Source organism: Anabrus simplex, chromosome 6 (assembly GCF_040414725.1).
Source record: "Anabrus simplex isolate iqAnaSimp1 chromosome 6, ASM4041472v1, whole genome shotgun sequence".
In the NCBI taxonomy this organism is placed as follows: domain Eukaryota; kingdom Metazoa; phylum Arthropoda; class Insecta; order Orthoptera; family Tettigoniidae; genus Anabrus; species Anabrus simplex.
Window position 1 is genome coordinate 319,377,805 of NC_090270.1, and position 19,756 is coordinate 319,397,560.

The following is a 19,756-nucleotide window of genomic DNA, read 5'->3' on the forward strand; positions in this document are numbered from 1 at the left end:
GGCTGGTTGAATTCTGCACTTGGTTCAAACAACACAAACGACGGCTGTATATGTAGACGAGATTTGGAGACACTAGAAGGTATCAAATAGACTTCATTATGATTAGGCAGAGATTCAGAAACCAGGTGTTGGATTGCAGAACTTTCCCAGGGGCAGATATGGACTCTGACTACAACTTGTTGGTCATGAAATGTCATCTGAAGTTGAAGAAATTGAAGAAAGGAAGGATTGCAAGGAAATGGGATCTAGACAAGTTGAAAGAAAAGAGTGTGAGGTATTGTTTCAAGGAACATGCTACACAAGGACTAACTGGAATGAAGGAAACGCAATAGGGGAAGAGTGGATAGTCATGAAAAATGAAGTCAGTAGGGCTGGTGAAGAAATGTTAGGAAGGAAGAAAAGATCAACTAAGGAGCAGTGGATAACTCGGGATATACTAGACCTAATTGATGAGCGACGAAAATACAAGAATGCTAAAAATGAAGAAGGCAGAAATGAATACAGGTGATTAAAGAATGAAGTGGATATAAAATGCAAGTTGGCTGAGGAAGAATGGCTGAATGAGAAGTGCAAGGATGTCGAAGGTTGTATGGTCCAAGGAAAGGTAGATACGGCATACAGGAAAATCAAGGAAACCTTTGGAGAAAGGAAATCTGGATGTATGAATATTAAGAACTCAGATGGAAAGCCACTTCTAGGGAAAGCAGGCAAAGCAGAAAGAGGGTGAGAACATATCTATCAGTTGTATCAAGGTAAAGATGTAGATGATTTGGTTCTGGAACAAGAAGAGGCTGTTGATGCAGATGAAATGGGAGGCCCAATTTTGAGGTCAGAGTTTGACAAAGCTGAGAGAGATCCAACTAGGAAGGAGGCATCTGGAATTTATGGCATTCCCTCTGAATTACTGACTGCCTTAGGAGAAACCAGCATGGCAAGGTTATTCTATTTAAGGTATAAGATGAATGAGACAGGAGAAGTGCCATCTGATTTTCGGCAGAATGTTTTTATACCTATTCTCAAGAAAGCCGGTGCTGAGAAGTGTGAAAAGTACCGCACCATTAGTTCACTCTCTCATGCCTGCAAAATTTTAACACGTATTATTTGCAGAAGAATGGGAAGACAGTTTGAAGCTGAGTTGGAAGAAGATCGGTTTGCTTCAGAAGAAATGTAGGACACGTGAAGCAATCCTAACTTTACGTCTGATCTTAGAGGATCGAATTAAGAAGGACAAGCCCGCATACATGACGTTTGTAAATCTAGAAAAGGCATTCGATAATGTTCACTGGACCAAGCTATTTCAGATTCTGAAGGTGATGGGATCAGATACCGAGAACGAAGAATTATCTACAATCTGTATAAAATCAGTCTGCAGTGATAAGAATCGAGGGTTTTGAAAAAGAAGCAGCAATACAGAAAGGAAAGGCAGTAAAGGAAATAAAAGAGGAATTTGGAAAGGGAATTACAATCCAAGGAGAGGAAATCAAAACCTTGAAATTTGCCGATGATATTGTTATTTTATCTGAGACTGCAGAAGATCTGGAGAATTTGTTGAATAGTATGGACGAAGTCTTGGGTAAGGAGTACAAGATGAAAATAAATTAATCGAAAACAAAAGTAATGGAATACAGTCGAACGAAGGCAGGTGATGCAGGAAATGAAATCTTAAAGGAAGTAGATGAATATTGTTACGTGGGTATTTAAATAACTAACGATGGCAGAAGTAAGGAGGACATAAAGTGCAGACTAGCACACGCAAGGAAGAACTTTCTTTTGAAAATAAATTTTCTCACTTTAAACATTGGTATAGGAATTAGATGTCCCTAAAGACTTTCATGTGGAGCGTGTCATTGTATGGAAGTAAAACATGGACGATAACCAGCTCAGAAAGAAAGAGCATTGAAAATATGGAAATAGGTCTCCATTGAGATATATCTTCTTCACACCCTCCCTTGTGAATAAGTATTGCCCTAGCTGATTTGCATACTTTTTGACATTTCTTGAATTTAACCATAGCATTTACCAAGAGGTACTGTACTCTTGTTGCTTTCAGATCCTTCAGAGCTCTAACAATAGCACCATCTGAACCGGCTTCAGCATAGATCTTACACGGGCAAGAGCTGAATTTACTTCGTAGTCTGTAATCCTCATCGGTCCCTATCGGATATGCAGACTGGAGGTGTGTTAATGGATTTTCGTTTCCAAATAAATTTTGACAGTGCTCGAACCCTGAGGAAATGGAAATTTTACATTGCTTACTAATTTTTTTTTAACATTACATACAACATTTTTTATAACATTACGAACAAATCTTCCCCTTTGATTAAAATAATGATACTGTGCTAGATCGTATTGGTAGTTTCTTCTCTTCATCTGTTGGTGCTGCTTTCCCTCTATTCCGCTTTGTACGTCTCACAGGGTTTTTGACTTTGAGTAGGCTGTAGTATGGCCTGCCTGCTGTTTCTTTCTCGCATTGTGATAAGAAACAGCCGGATATTTTGGACCCGGAAGTGAACTGATAGATTCAACCAAGAATTCTGTTAGCTCAGCACACGCTTATTCAAAAGACGCAATAATACTGTTACGTATGATACCCGTAAATTTTCTCTCAAATTCCTTCATAATACCTCATTTATCATCCTATACACAGGGTGAAGTATTGCTGCGAGTTTGCGCTACATCAGGAACTTGATCATGTATCCGTCGACACTCGTCTACACATTGAAAGCTTTGATTGGAGCTTTTGTATTTTGATACTGTGTTCCTATGATAATCATATGGAAGAGTTTTACTGACGTGCATGACAATAGACTTAAAAGCTTTTCCACAAATATCACAGGTATTGAACAGACTATTCCCATCTCTGGAGCTCATCTCAGAGGACTGGACCAAGGGAGGTACAGCTTCGTCCGACATCACGGAAGGGAACTACACTCATGCTCATAAATTAAGTATAATTGCATATTGTGGTGCCACACAAGGTGGCACTACACAAAACTGGCGCAAATAGCATAGGCACATAGTGAACACAAACGAAACATATCTGTAAGTCCACGGTATTGGTGATAAGTTGAGAAAACCGTCCCAAAACACATGTGCTACAAAACGCCACTGTTTCCTGCTGATGTACCCCGACATCAATATGGGACATGATCACCATGCACACGTACACAGGCCGCACAACGGTTTGGCATACTCTGCACCAGGTGGTCGAGCAGCTGCTGGGGTATAGCCTCAAATTCTTGCACAGTGCCTGTCGGAGCTCCTGAAGTGTCCTAGGGGTTTGAAGACGTGCAGCGATACGTCGACCGAGAGCATCCCAGACGTGCTCGATGGGGTTTAGGTCTGGAGAACATGCAGGCCACTCCATTTGCCGGATATCTTCTGTTTCACGGTACTCCTCCACGATGGCAGCTCGGTGGGGCCGTCCGTTATCATCCATCAGGAGGAAGGTGAGACCCGCTGCACCCCTGAAAAGGCGTACATACTGGTGCAAAATGACGTCCCTACACACCTGACCTGTTACAGTTCCTCTGTCAAAGACATGCAGGCGTGTACGTGCACCAATCGTAATCCCACCCCGTACCATCAAACCAATACCTCCACACAGGTCCCTTTCAAGGACATTACGGGGTTGGTATCTGGTTCCTGGTTCACGCCAGATGAAAACCCGGCGAGAATCACTATTCAGACTATACCTGGACTCGTCCGCGAACATAACCTGGGACCACTGTTCCAGTGACCATGTACTGTGTTCTTGACACCAGGCTTTACGGGCTCTCCTGTGAACAGGGGTCAGTTGAATGCACCTTGCAGGTCTCCGGGCGAATACGCCATGTCTGTTCAGTTGTCTGTAGACTGTGTGTCTGGAGACAAGTGTTCCAGTAGCTGTGGCAAGGTCCCGAGCAAGGCTACCTGCAGTACTCCGTGGCCGTCTGCGGGCACTGATGATCGGTCTTCTTGTGGTGTTGTACACTGCGGACGTCACGTACTGTAACGCCTGGACACGTTTCCTGTCTCCTGGAAACGTTGCCATAATATTGAGATTACACTTTTGGAACACGGAGGGCCCGTGCTACGACCTGCTGTGTTTGACAAGCCACCTACCGCCCTATTATTCTACCCCTCATAACGTCATCAGTATGTGTTCGTTGAGCCATTTTCACCAGTCACCATTAGCATGTCTGAAAACATCTGCACACTTATTCGCTGTACCGTACTCTGACATGCACCAACACACCTCTGCGTATTTGAACTGCTGCCAGTGCCACCGTGCGACGACCGCGGGTCAAATCACAACATGGTCATACCCCGAGGTGATTTAAAACCGCAAACTGCCCACCGTAGCGTTGTTTCACCATATATCCGCATTATCCTTAATTTCTGAGCATGAGTTTAGCAGTATAAGTTACGGGTTCGGCAGCCGCCGCCGCCGCCGCAGGCCCCTCCGCAGAGGCCTCCACCTCCACAGGCTCTCGGGAGAGGGTTCCGCCGCATTGACTGCGCTGGCTAAGAGCGCGAGCCTAACCTCACATCCGCCATCTTGGAGAGGCTTAACCTAACTTTTTATGCGTAAGAGCGCTAGCCTAACCTCATGGAGGAGTCTAACCTCAGTTTTACGGCCGGATGCCCTTCCCGACGCCAATTGCACAAGATGGCGGCTATACACAGTTCCTTATTTGACAGCTTAAGGGTGCTTGCGCAAGATGGCGGCTGCGCTTAGGAGACGGTCAAGGGCGCTTGCGCAAGATAGCGGCTATACATAGGCTATTATGGGACTCCTTAGGGATGCTTGCGCATGACGGCGGCTATACATAGCTTCTTATGAGACGGCTGAAGGGCGCTTGCACAAGATGGCTGCTATACATAGACTCTTATGAGATGCCCTAAGGATGCTTGGGCAAGATGGCGGCTATCCAATTCCACAAGATGGCGGCTATACATAGCTCCTTATGAGACGGCCTAGGGGTGCTCGCACAAGATGCCTGCTATATATCGACTCTTATGAGACTCCCTAGGAACACTTGCGCAAGATGGCGGCTATCTAATTCTACAAGATGGTGGCTATACACAGCCCCTTGTGAGACGACCTAGGGGTGCTCGCACAAAATGGCTGATATACATAGGCACTTATGAGACTCCCTATGAACACTTGCGCAAGATGGCGGCTATCTAATTCTACAAGATGGTGGCTATACACAGCCCCTTGTGAGACGACCTAGGGGTGCTCGCACAAAATGGCTGATATACATAGGCTCTTATGAGACTTCCTAGGGATGCGTATAGGCTACTGCGCAAGATAGCGGCTGCTGTTACTAAGCTCCTTATGCATGTGGTGGAGGGCAATTTGAAATTCTACGCGCTCATCAAAGCCACGCGCTTTTTGACAGCGGCCATCTTTAATCAGTAAAGCATCGTGCTGCCATCGTTAGCTATTACCTTTGAAATGTGGTGGCGGCAACGTCCACGTGATCTTTTCGACAGCTGCTTATTTGAATTAACAGAGCACCGTGCTGCCATTTTTAGCTACTACCTTAGGTACGTGGTAGCGGGCAAATTCTACATGCTTTTTTGACAGCGGCCATCTTTAATCAGCAGCGCATCACGCTGCCATCTTTAGCTACTACCTTTGAAATGTGGTGGCGGGCAATTTTTACGTGGATTTGAGAGCTGCCAGCCGCCATCTTTAAACAACAACGCATCGTGCTGCTATCTTTACGGCACTAAACCTCATCGTGGTAGAGGGTAATTCGAAAAATTCTACGTGCTTTTTTGACAGCTCCCATCTTTAATCATCAGAGCATCGTGCTGCTATCTTTACAACGCTAAACCTCATACCTTTGAAATGTGGTGGCGGGTAATTTGAAAAATTCTACGTGCTTTTTTGACAGCTGTCAGCGGCCATCTTTAAACAATGGCACTATACATAGGGTGTTAAGACCTCCTCCTCATCATCCTCCTCCTCTTACTCCTCCACCTCCTCCGCCTGCTCCTCCTCTGTCAAGGCATAGCTTTATCGAACATGCATCGCGAAGGCAAGAGTGTGCACGTGTTGCAGCGATAACATCAGAATGCATGTTTAGACTTGCAGATCACAAAAGAAGTGATTAATACATAACAAGGCAACAATCGAACACTGTACTCGATACAACATGTGTTCAGAACATGTCAGGGGATACCTTTGTTCTAAGAAGATCAGATTACAAAAGAAGAGATTGAAACATAACAAGACTAGAATCGAACACTGTACTCGATGTCGTTAACTTCAACATGTGATGAGAACATTGATTGATGTGTTCAAAACACTGAATAAGAGATTAGAACATAAGACTAGAATAGAACACGATACACGATGACGTTACTTATAACATGTGTTCAGAACATGTCAGGGGATACCTTTGTTCTAAGAAGATGGATTCGAACAGAGGAAAAAATAAAACTAGAATTCTGAACAGCTTGTGCAAGATATCGGCTGTTATAACGTCCTCCTCCGCTTCCCGCACGGTTAAGGCATATGTCTATCGAACATGCAACGCGATCTTATGCATAAGGCAGTGCACATACTGCGTAGCCAACTTGCTCGGTAAACGATAATATGAAGACAACAAAGTACAACTTCAAATGATTTGCCTTCTATCATTTGTCTTGTGCGAAAATTAAAAAAGTACAGAACAAAACCCATACTGCGTAGAAAACTCGCTCGGTAAATGATAATCTGATTTAGTTACAATAGAAAAAACATACATTCAAACCCTGTTCTCTTATCGCAAACACGGAAAGTGAAATTAAACAGAACGCCTAGTGCTATAAGAAATACGTTGGTTATATTAAAGCCCCCTAGCAGTCGAACAAGTTATCGCATAAACATGTAACATGAAAGATCCGTTCGGAAATATATTGTTTCAATCTGTTGGCATGGGTTACAAGCATGTAGCTCATGCGGAAAATAAAATTAAACAGAGCGCGAATGCTATAAGAAATGCACTGCTTACATTTAAGTCACTAGCAGTCGAACAAATTATCGGATAAACATGTAACTTGAAATTTCGGTTCGGAAACGTATTACTGTATTTTAATCTGTTAGCATGGATTACAAGCATGTAGCTTGTGCAGGAGAAGGCTACTATGCAAAATGCTGAACCGAAAAATAATTGTGCTACACATAAAATAGAGAATAGAACCTAAGGGTTCTATCTTAGCAGAAGGGCAAAGGGATTAAAGGACTCTTCCTCTTCCTCCTCCACCTGTTCCTCAACCTCCTCCTCTTCCTAGGGATAAAGGGCTCTTCCTCCTCTACCTCACCGCGACCTCCTCCTCCTAGAAGGAATGAGCTGAAGTTGGTACATTTTTAACAGCAGCAACACCCTCATCGATTGTTATCAGCAAGAACGCTTCTACTTTGTTAAGTGTAGCAAATTAACCTCTAGTGGTAAATAGTTTTATGTTCAGAACCGAAGAAATTCATGCCACACATAACAGGGAATGGAACCCAAGGGTTACGTGTTATCAGAATTGCCTAGTAAAGAATAAAATCCCCGACCTAGTAGTGGTGCAATGAGTTGCGTTTTCGTAACAGAAATCAGTATCTGCTGGATAGTTTTCAGTGTTTGGAACACTGAACGTTTGAAGATGGCAGCAGTGTTGTTAGCGATGTTCTGTTGTTGTATTTTAAATTCCGCGCTATGACGTGCATGAGGTTGCAGCCTTGAGGTTTAGCGCCGTGAAAGTGGCAGCAGTGAGGTTAGCGATGCTCTGTTGTCCTTAAAAGTGAGGTTAGTGTCCGTCAAGATGACAGCTGTCAGTAAAGCAGGTGGCTTTGTTTACAAACAAGAGCACGTGGTCGTGACATCACGGTCACGTTGTATGCAGTCGATGTATGCAAAACCGATAGGTGATGTGTAAACGCTTTTAAACATCGCTATTCTTACTGCTGCTATGTTCACAAGATTGTTAAACATAGCTATTCTTTGTGCTTTAAGTTGCTGTGTACATAGGTCATGCTAAGATAGCTGCACATACACATGCGATCGTTGTACACGCTAGCGGAAGAAGTTTAGAACAATAGTCGATGTATGCATCATCGATAGGTGATGTGTACACGCTTTTGAACATCGTTATTCTTACTGCTGCTATGTTCAGAGAATTTTTAAACATAGCTTTTCTTTGTGCTTTATGTTCGTGCACATAGGTCATGCTAAGATAGCAGTACGCACATGCGATTTTGCACGCTATAGCGGAAGAAGTTTAGTACGATAGTCGACACGTGCATCATCGATAGGTGATGTGTACACGCTTTTAAACATAGCTATTCTTTGTGCTTTAAGTTCGTGCACGTAGGTCATGCTAAGTTAGCAGCACACACATGTGATTGCTACACGCTCTAGCGGAAAGAAGTTTAGTACGATAGTCTTTGCGTGTATTATCGATAGATGATGTGTTCACGCTTTTAAACATAGCTATTCTTTGTGCTTAGCGCACATAGGTCATGCTAAGATAGCAGCACACACACACACACACACACACACACACACACATATGCATTTGTTGTACACTCTAGCGGAATAAGTTTAGTACGATAGTCGATGAATGCATAATCGGTAGGTGATGTGTTGTACACGCTTTTTAACATCGTTAATCTTACTACTGCTATGTTCACAAGATTTTTAAACATAGCTGTTCTTAATGCTGCTCGTAACGACGTAGAGCACAGAATTTATAATCTTTGTGCTTTTTGACGAGTTCTTACCACGTGGGCGTGAATTTCAAACTTCGCGTGTTGACATAGCATACCACGTGACCGTGACGTCACGACCACGTGCTCTTGTTTGTAAACAAAGCCACGTGGTTTTTTGACAGCTGTCATCTTGACGGACCCTAACCTCTCTTTTAAGGACAATAGAACATCACTAACCTCACTGCTGCCATCTTCACGGCGCTAAACCTCAAGGCTGCCACCTCATGCACGTCGTAGCGCGGAATTTAAAATCCAACAACAGAACATCGCTAACCTCGATGCTGCCATCTTGAAAAGTTCAGTAATCCAAACACTAAAAACTATCCAGCAGATACTGATTTCTCTTAGGAAAACGCAACTCATTGCACAAATAATACGTCGGGGATTTAATTCTTTATTACGTAATTCTGGATAAGACGTGACCCCTGGGTTCCATTCTCTGTTATGTGTGGCATGAATTTCTTCGGTTCTGAACACAAAACTATTTATCAATAGAGATTAATTTGCTACACTTAACAAAGTAGAAACGTTCTTGCTGATAACAATCGATGAGGGTGTTGCTGCTGTTAAAAATGTACCAACTTCAGCTAACTCCTTCTAGGAGGAGGAGGTCGCGGTGAGGTAGAGGAGGAGGAGCATTTCATCCCTACGAGGAGGTGGACGCGGATAGGAGGAGGAGTAAGGGGAGGAGGACGCGGATAGGAGGACGAGGAGGAGGAAGAGTCCTTTCATCCTTTTGCCCTTCTGACAAGATAGAACCCTTAGGTTCTATTCTCTATTTTGTGTGTAGCACAATTATTTTTCGGTTCAGCATTTTTCATAGTAGCCTTCTCCTGCACAAACTACATGCTTGTAACCCATGCCAACAGATTGAAACAATATGTTTTCGAACTGATATTTCATGTTACATGTTTATGCGACAACTTGTTCGATTGCTAGGGGGCTTAAATGTAACCAATGTATTTCCTATAGCACTAGGCGTTCTGTTTAATTTCACTTTCCGTGTTTGCGATAAGAAAACAGGGTTTGAATGTATGTTTTTTCTGTTACAACAAAATCAGATTATCATTTACCGAGCGAGTTTTCTACGCAGTATGGGTTTTGTTCTGTACTTTTTAAATTTTCGCTCAAGACAAATGATAGAAGGCTAATCATTTGAAGTTGTACGTTTGATATATTCATATTATCGTTACCGAGCGAGTTGGCTACGCAGTATGGTTTTTCTGTAGTTTTTATTTTCGCACAAGGCAAATGATAGAAGGCAAATCATTTGAAGTTGTACTTTTGTTGTCTTCATATTATCGTTTACCGAGGAAGTTGGCTACGCAGTATGTGCACTGCCTTATGCATAAGATTGCGTTTTATGTTCGATAGAGATATGCCTTAACCGAGCGGGAAGCGGAGGAGGACGTTATAACAGCCGCTATCTTGCACAAGCTGTTCAGAATTCTAGTCTTATTTTTTCCTCTGTTCGAATCCATCTTCTTAGAACAAAGGTATCCCCTGACATGTTTTGAACACATGTTATAAGTAACGTCATCGTGTATCGTGTTCTATTCTAGTCTTATGTTCTAATCTCTTATTCAGTGTTTTGAACACATCAATCAATGTTCTCATCACATGTTGAAGTTAACGACATCGAGTACAGTGTTCGATTCTAGTCTTGTTATATTTCAATCACTTCTTTTGTAATCTGATCTTCTTTGAACAAAGGTATCCCCTGACATGTTCTGAACACATGTTGTATCGAGTACAGTGTTCGATTGTAGTCTTGTTATGTTTTAATCACTTATTTAGTGATCTGAACACATTAAAGAATGTTCTGTACGCATGTTGACATTAACTACATCGAGTACAGTGTTTGATTCTAGCCTTGTTCTGTTTAAATCACTTCTTTTGTGATCTGCAAGTTTAAACATGCATACTGATGTTATCGCTGCAACACGTGCAAACTCTTCCCTTCGCGATGCATTTTCGATAAAGCTATGCCTTGACAGGAGGAGGAGGAGAGGGTGGAGGAGGAGGATGATGATGATGAGGAGGATGTCTTAACAGCCTATGTATAGCCGCCATTGTTTAACGATGGCCGCCGACAGCTGTCAAAAAGCACGTAGAATTTTTTAATTATCCGCCACCATATTTCAAAGGTATGAGGTTTAGTGCTGTAAAGATAGCAGCACGATGCCCTGTTGATTAAAGACGGGAGCTGTCAAAAAAGCACGTAGTATTTTTTGAATTACCCTCCACCACGATGAGGTTTAGTGCCGTAAAGATAGCAGCACGATGCGATGTTGTTTAAAGATGGCGGCTGGCAGCTGTCGAAACCACGTAGAAATTGCCCGCCATCACATTTCAAAGGTAGTAGCTAAAGATGGCAGCGTGATGCTCTGTTGATTGAAGATAGCAACTGTCGAAAAAATACGCCGACATTGCCGCCAACACATTTCAAAATTAATAGCTGAAGATGGCAGCACGATGCTTTGTTGATTACAGATGGCCGATGTCAAAAAGCACATGGCTTTGAAGAGTGCGTAGAATTTCAAATTGCCCTCCACTGCATGCATAAGGATCTTCATAACATCAGCCGCTATCTTGCGCAGTAGCTTCTACGCATCCCTAAGGCGTCTCATAAGAGCCTATGTATAGAAGCCATTTTGTGCGAGCACCCCTAGGTCGTCTCATAAGGAGCTATGTATAGCCGCCATCTTATGGAATTGGATAGCCGCCATCCAGCCCTAGGGCGTCTCATAAGAGCCTATGTATAGCAGCCATCTTGTACAAGCACCCTTCAGCCGTCCCATAAGAAGCTATGTATAGCCGCCATCTTGCTCAAGCAGCCCTAAAGCGTCTCATAAGAGCCTATGTATAGCAGCCATCTTGCGACCGCCATCTTGCGCAAGCACCCCTAGGCCGTCTCATAATGAGCTGTGTATAGCCTCCATCTTGTAGAATTAGATAGCCGCCATCTTGCGCAAGCGTCCCTAGAGAGTCTCATAAAAGTCTGTGTATAGCAGCCATCTTATGCGAGCACCGCTAGGCCGTCTCATAAGGAGCTATGTATAGTCGCCATCTTGTGGAATTGGATAGCTGCCATCTTGCGCAAGCATCCCTAGGGAGTCTCATAAGTGTCTGTGTATAGCAGCCATCTTGTGCAAGCCCCTTAAGCCGCCTCCTAAGAGCCCACCTATAGCTGCCATCTTGCGCAAGCGCCCTTGACGGTCTCCTAAAAGCAGCCGCCATCTAGCGCAACACCCTTAAGCTATCTCATAAGGAGCTGTGTATAGCCGCCATGTTGTGCAATTGGCGTTGGGAAAGGCATCCGGTTCCTGCATGAGGTTAGGTGTGCTCTCTTACGCTAATCTCCATTGCTCTACTACTCAAATAACATCTTGAAAATAACCATTCCCCTACTACTCAAGATAGCATCGGGAAGGGCATCCGGCCGTAAAACTGACGTCAGGACCTTCCATGAGGTTAGGTTTGCTGTCTTGCGCCTAAAAAGCTTAAGCCCGCTAAGATAGCGGATGTGGGGTTAGGCTCGCTCCCTTAGGCGTCAGGAAGGGCATCCGGCTGTAAAACTGAGGCAAGTCCCCTCCAAGATAGCGGATGTGATGTTAAGCTCGCTCTCTTAGGCGTCAGGAAGGGCATCCGGCCGTAAAACTGCGGTTAGGCCCCTCCATGAGGTTAGGCTAGCTCTCTTACGCATAAAAAGTTAGGTTAAGCCCCTCCAAGATGGCGGATGTGAGGTTAGGCTCGCGGTCTTTGCCAGCGCAGTCAATGCGGCGGAGCCCTCTCCCGAGAGCGTGTGGAGGTGGAGGCGGAGGAGGCCTCTGCGGAGGGGCGTGTGGAGGTGGAGGCGGCTGAGGCCTCTGCAGAGGGGCTTGCGGCGACGGCGGCGGCTGCCGAACCCGTAACTTATACTACTGGAACTTCAAACAAACAATAGCACCAGTAGCAAAGTTCATCAGTTACTCCACATCACGAGTAGGACAGCCCATGAGTTACTCCATATGATAACATATTTCACTCGCCGTATTTGAAAGTGTTATGCCATCAGTTGTAAACACATCCTTGAATTCAATTGCATATTGACGTAAATGAATGGAGTCACTACCCTTCACTCTTACCATTTCCGAACTTCGCGCGATTCAAGATGAGTTGTAACAGCTTGCACCCAGCTGCTGAATGACCCTCACGTCGCTGTCCGCTTTCATTCCGGAGATGGTTGGTTCGAACTCCACAGTTGGCGGTGTTGAAGATGGTTTTGTTTCACCAGCCAAATGCTGTGACTGTTCCTTAATTAAGACTACGGTCGCTTCCTTCCCAATCCTAGCCTTTTCTTCTCCCATCGTCACCGTAAGACTTGTGTCGGTGCGACATTAAAGAAATAGCAAGGGTGGAAAAGCAGCAACTGAATGGTCAAAGAAAGAAGAACGAAAAAGGTAAATCAGGAGAATCACTAGTATCACGTGATCTTGCATCATCTCAGGAAATATACCAGCATATCGTCGTTGAAGAATCAAAACCTGGTGTGTCACAATGCTCTTCCTATTCATTTATCTTCCTTAAGACTGGTCGCGCCTCCCAGGATATGCAGACCATCAGAACAATTTCCGTTGTGTTCATTTTCTTGTGTATGAGAGTAAAAGAAAATGAACCTTACCGTACCGCACTGTAGGAATGTATGTGTGCATGTCGTGTTTACTCACTGTATTGTCCATTTTCCTTTACACTTCAGCATAGGAAAATGAACGCAACGAACATTGTTCTGACGGGCTGAATGTCCATATGTGGCTGGGAGGCATGACGTCTTAAGGATAATAATGGATATGAAGAGCATTGTGATAAGAAGTATTATTTCTTCACCGATGATATGATTGTGTCTCTCATCGCAATTGCTCAGTTCTGCTTATGCAGCATTAGAAGCATTGACTCGTTTCAGAGTAACCGAGAGGGTGACCCAACTCCACAAACAATCAAAGTATGCCTTCATCAAATCTAATATTAAAAGAGTTTACTAAAACCAGCTTTGGCAAATCCGTCCGTCCGTCCGTTCTAATGCACCTATTTGCTTCATTTTTGTTTTATTCTCTCCGGAATTAGCCGCTGGTGAATCATGAGATACTGATAGATCTCTAAGTTCAGCCAACTTTGAGTAATCATAAAATCAAATCATTAAATGATCACTCCAGTAATTGCAGGCGAAGGCTCACCCTAACTTTCAATACATTCTGCACTTAGCAGGTTGCTAAGCAACCAACACTTTCACAAATATTCTGATATATGTGATTTTTCATCCTTAAAAATGTGATTTCATGCAGCCATGTTTGATTACTACCTGTCAAGCCAGAGATTATACACTTCCTCTGATCATGGAAGAATCCTATTCCCTACTAAATACTCCTTCATTCTCTAAACTTTCCCTGCTTCCAAATATATTCAACAGATGGCAGAGCGTTCCTAATAACGTACATGCTGCCAAGGGGGGGGGGGGGGCAGTCCGACGTACATGGCATACGTCTTAGACATTACCTGGGGACACTTATCGAAGGATAACCTAGCTACTCTAGAATGCACGCCATATATCTTAAAGTTCTCTGCCTGGCAGAAGACGCTCCTTCGAGACTAGCCTATGAGCTCACAAGACAACCGTTCTGTATAGAAGAAATGCGATTAAAATTATCATTGCTTTCTGCGACACAATAGAAAGCTTTACATCAATAACTGCAGGGTAAAAAAGCGAATATATGGATAGATTTTACCAAGCAGACGGCATAATGATGTCAGAATGGATGAATTGTGACTGCGAACTGCGGCATTCTATAACGCGCTTCTTGTTAAATGTTCATTAAACCATTGGAAAGGGGAGGCAAACCAACATGACTACGACAAGCATATAAGACGTGTTATCTGACGTATTTATAACGAATGCTGATCAGCAGCACGGGTCCTCTAGTAATTATAATAAATTGCACACATACTTTTACGTGTGTCACATTCCGGTGATGATTTGATAGATCTGAAGTTTGATATTTTCGATTTAAAAAAATGGAAACTTTCTTGTGTGTTTATGTACATATTTGAGCATGTGTATTTATATATATGATTTTTTGTGTTATATACCTAAAAATCGAGCTCTACTAATAACCACACTATTGTCTACCGCCGTGAATATATTCTTGTGTAGGTTATGAATTGGCACCAAGACTTTTGATTAACACATACCGAGCTCGGTAGCTGCAGGCGCCTAAGCACGGCCAGTATCCAGTATTCGGGAAATAGTGGGCTCGAATCCCACTGTCGACAGCCCTGAAGATGGTTTTCCGTGGTTTCCCATTTTCACACCAGGCAAATGCTGGGCTGTACCTTAACGCCATGGCCGTTTCCTTCTCACTCCTAGCCCTTTCCTGTCCCACCGTCGCCATAAAACCTGCCTGTGTCTGTGTGACCTAAAAACAACTTGTAAAAGGAAAAAAATGATTAACACATTGTTACAGGTGTTCGTGACTGGACGAATGGAGGACGCGGATACCGCTGCATTGTTGGCTGTGGTGCAAGAACGCCTCATCCCAGGGAGGGTACTAGCCCTGGCCGACGGACGCGATGCAGGTGAGAGTATCCTGTATCGCAAATGTGATGTGATCCGGAGGATGAAACCATTGGGTGGACGTGCGGCTGCCTATGTGTGCAGGAACCAAACATGCTCCTTACCCGTCAACACCTCTGGAGATCTCGCTGCGCTTCTCGACCAGAAAGATTAGAAAGTTCTTTCAACGACCGGCGGGAGAAGTCATCTGGCTCTGCCGTTCAGCCATGCTCGAGTGCAAATATGCCATTGTGTGCAGCTTACATGCTCTGTATCCTCCAGCAATATTGGCTCTCAAACTAGTAGTTCATATGATCATTGGCTGTTACCGTAGCTCGACGAAGCAAACGTATTAGTGGCTAAATCATTTGATTTCACCCGATCTCGTTGTCTTGCTGCGGAGGGAATGTCAGTTTTCATTCTGGAGCACGTCAATGTCCCTTTTTAGTAAGAGATAACAGCAGATTACTTTCGAGGTTTGGAAATATTTACTGTTCTTTTTTCTTGTATGACAATAAATCTAAGACTTTTTCCACATATGATGTGGAAGTGAAATTTGGTATAATTTTATTTCTTGGAGGATGTTTGTTGTAATTATTGCTTGTTGTCTAGTTCATCGTCTTGCGTTATTCTTAGCAACATTCAAATGTCAGTTGTCTGTACTTTTAGTGCATCATTTCTTGTTCAGTTTTGAGTGTCTTCAGACTGAACTGAATTACAAACTTTCTAAAATTTAACATTCTAATAATCTGTATGAAATTATTCTATTCTAATAATCTGTATGAAATTATTCTCAAAATTAATTTCTATCGCAGTCCTAAATTTTGTTTACCATACTTGGATTTTCTAAATTGTGCCAGTAATTTCCTAGTGGTCGGTGTTTGCAGCATCTGGGTAAATTCATGACTTAGGTTGAAGACATAGTAATCAAAAATTAAAATACCAACATTAGTTTTAGAGTCACAAATCCTTTGAATGTGATTGGAGGAATTCGTTTCAGTAAGTTAGACCTAGGACTGCTCTGTGACGTAGTTTTCATTAAAAGTAGGATAGTGTTTACATAGTTCTTTAACTTTGTCAGTATTTAATGTGTTTCTACTCACCACCTCACAGATGCACCAAAACTAGGAATTTACCTTGCTTATATCCTGTTTAAATGTTCATCGTAGGTCGGATACACAATATCTGTGAGAGATTATTGAACATGTTTTACTGTTTCTGCATGTAGATTAAGCAGACCATTGCCTTCTTATCCAATTTCATAGTTGCTGTAACCTTTATTTTAAGGAATGTCGTACGTGATAATAGATAACGGCATGTGCTTTGACTTATGTTATAATCTATCATCATACTTGGACAAATTTTTGTGTGTGCCTCTAGAATCTGAGTGAAAAACTTGATCGTATTCTTCTGGTTACCTGGTTGAACAGCATTAGTTGCTTTCAGAAACAAATTAATTCCTTTTTACATTCACTCTTCATGAAGGATTGGCAGTAAGAACCTTTGTCTTCTAATAATTCTATGTTGTCAAATGTTTACTCTCTACAGCACTATAACCATCCATACTGCTTATTCTGCACTTCTTAATCTCTAGTCTTCTTATTGATCTTTATCCGTGTAATTGTTTTTCTGTTTTCTAAAACGGTGACTTTATCATCAACTCAGCTTTATTCTGTCTTTTGATTCCTGTCACTTTTGTAACACAAGAACGGTATCTTTGTTCTGTACAAAATACTGCCTATTTCTGTGTTGTGAGAGATTTTGATTCTACTTCTAAATTCTACATCATTTATTAAAATTTGAATTGTTCTTGGTTCTGTATGTAGATTTTAATTTGCAGAGTATGAACGTTATTTAAAATTTATATTGTACTTTTATCAGGGATGAACCTCATTTTCAATCTATGTTACTTGTAACCAATTAATTGAATTTAAAAGGATTCACATCCACAAAGTTAATGTAACATTTATTGAAACTGTACATATTATGTTCAGTTCTTACTGTTTTGTATTGCATTTGACCCTCTTAGTTTGTTACATAATAGTTCATTTTTGTCCACTTTGGGACCAGGGATATTGAACTGCTGCTATTTATGAACCATTGTAATGTTAGACTTGGCTGTTAGGAAGAATAAACGATGAGTGTATGTAGTTTTAGTACTTGTATGAAATATGGCAAGCAATGAATTCCTTTGTGCTGTAAGGAAAGGGTATATTTCCAAGCTGCCTGCTGGAAAGTGCTTACTCTTGCAAAGACTGAGTTCAGTTTTCGGCTGTCCTTTTTTCTAGAATGTGGTATTTTATAAAGAGTAACACACAGAAATTGCTCGTAGGTATAGTATTTTGGTATACATTTGAAGACACAGTATATCTGTGCTTCCAGTTTTCATGATAGATAGGAAACTTAGAGGAATCCCCAATTTTCTTGTGGTCTCTTTATATATATGTGAAAATAACAGGGTTTTGAAATTGTAGATGATATGAACCCAATAATCATGGTATATCATATGTTACTAAAATGTAGGTGTATAGTGGAATTAGTTCAGCAGCAGCTATGAATGAACTGATGAATACTAAATTGATATTTCATAATAAGGGAATTGTTCTGATGCATATTTCCTTTATTTGTATGTGGTTTTTAAGTATGGAGACTTTTTTATATTGGATGGACCTCTAATTTGAAAAGCACAGCTTGTTTATTGTTTGTCATTGTTCCTAATGTGAATCTCTGGCCTGATGTTCCTATGCATGTGGTTCTTCTAGAATACATTTCTTGTTTTATTTTCAGCATTGCCTGTTTAGTACAATACTACCCACAAAGTATCTTCGTATATAGTTATTATGCAAGCACTTAGTAGATACAATTGAATCTTGGTCCAAGACTGCATATGAGGCTGAAATAAGTAAATAAAAATATGTTCTCAGAACTTAAAAGAATATAAATGACAATATAAAGGATTTGTATAAGATTGACAAACCCAATTTCCAATGCAGTGCATAAATTGTTGTTGAGATTTGAAGAAAACGCTTAGTTGATCAAAAATATGTTTCAGTGGAGATAAATAATTCTTCATGTTGTTTGAAGCATATTGATGTTATATTTATAATTATAATAATTAGTATATTGATACATATATTTAAGAAAAATTAAATGGTATTTATTGTATGTAAATAATGCTGTTGTGTTTATATTTTTATTAGGGATATAGAAGAAGAAGGATTTTGTTGTTGAAATCCGTATATAGGAAGAGTATTTATTAAATTTTTTATCAGGTTCTTATTCTAGGTGTACTAGCATGGCTTCTTGTTCATTGTAGTATGGCGTTTTAAATGCACTACAAGTGTTTGTCAAGTATTTTCCTTTAAAACAATGTTCAATTTTTTTACCAGAATCATAGTAGTAGGTAAACAATATTGAAAAAGTGTGCATTTTTATAGGAATATGGCAATAAATTTTTCTTTCATTTCTTCAGTTTGTTTTTATTGTCTTAAAACACATTGCAATTTTTTCCAGTTAAATGAAATCGATGGAAGTACCTAGGTATAATTGCAAGATGCGTAAAGTCTATTACGATTACGCTGGGTGGCTTTGTCTACTATAACAATTGAGGGGGTTGAGGGAGCGGAAAGGAACTGGCCACCCTACCGCACGTAAACTCCGGCTCAGGAACACCTCTGCGGAGGTTCGGACCTGCCTTCGGGCAGAATAACCCTTACCTACCTTCATAAGTCAGCACCTTCCTTTGCTGTTGATATTTGTCATATCGGCAAACACATGTTATGGAAAACTGCCTTACTTGACTATCGGGGCTGCAATACAGATAATATAATTGTTCTGGGCATTTAGACCTTTGTTCAGATGTGTGTATTAGCAGATATCTGCATTATTGACGGAAAAATGACAGGGCTTATGACAGGGCTTAAAAGAAGCATGGAAGGTAAGGGTAGATGTCTGAAAGTCCTTAACATAAATAACAATAAAGCAAACTTTGATAAAATTACATACAGAACAATGAATAACACCGTAAATTCTAAGGTGATATATACATATGAGAATGTCCAGAAGTTTATATATCGATTCTCAGGCCTGAACATGAACCAATCCAAAACAGTACGTAGCGAAATATGGACAAGCGTTGTGAATTTTAACGGAACTTGCTTACTTAAATGTATTATAGGAGTTCCACTGAACACTTTCAGATGCGGGTGATGTGAAGCTTGAACTTTCGTTCGGTATGGTTTGAACAAACGCAAAGACTGCTAACCAATTTTACTTGTTACGATTTTTGATCAAGTGGCATGCAGACTGGAAAGAAATAGAGTTAGAAATGGCTGTGGAAGTAAGGAGAAATTGAAGGAACTTACTAGAAAATTGAATCTAGCAAAGAAGGCAGCTAAGGATAGATAACATGATGGCAAGCATAATTGGCAGTCATACAA

General features: G+C 41.6%; 1 protein-coding gene across 4 annotated transcripts in view; it reads left to right on the plus strand.

Moving 5' to 3' along the window:
* Positions 1-18,784, plus strand: part of LOC136876530 (spermatogenesis-associated protein 20) — a 496,029-nt gene extending 477,245 nt beyond the window's left edge. For all 4 annotated transcript variants that reach the window (XM_067150561.2, XM_067150558.2, XM_067150559.2 and 1 more), the window contains exon 12: positions 15,229-18,784. In XM_067150561.2, coding sequence (XP_067006662.1) covers positions 15,229-15,492 — 264 coding nt within the window. In that variant the 3' untranslated portion in view covers positions 15,493-18,784. The remainder of the gene's footprint in view (positions 1-15,228) is intronic.
* The last annotated feature ends 972 nt before the right edge of the window (positions 18,785-19,756 follow it).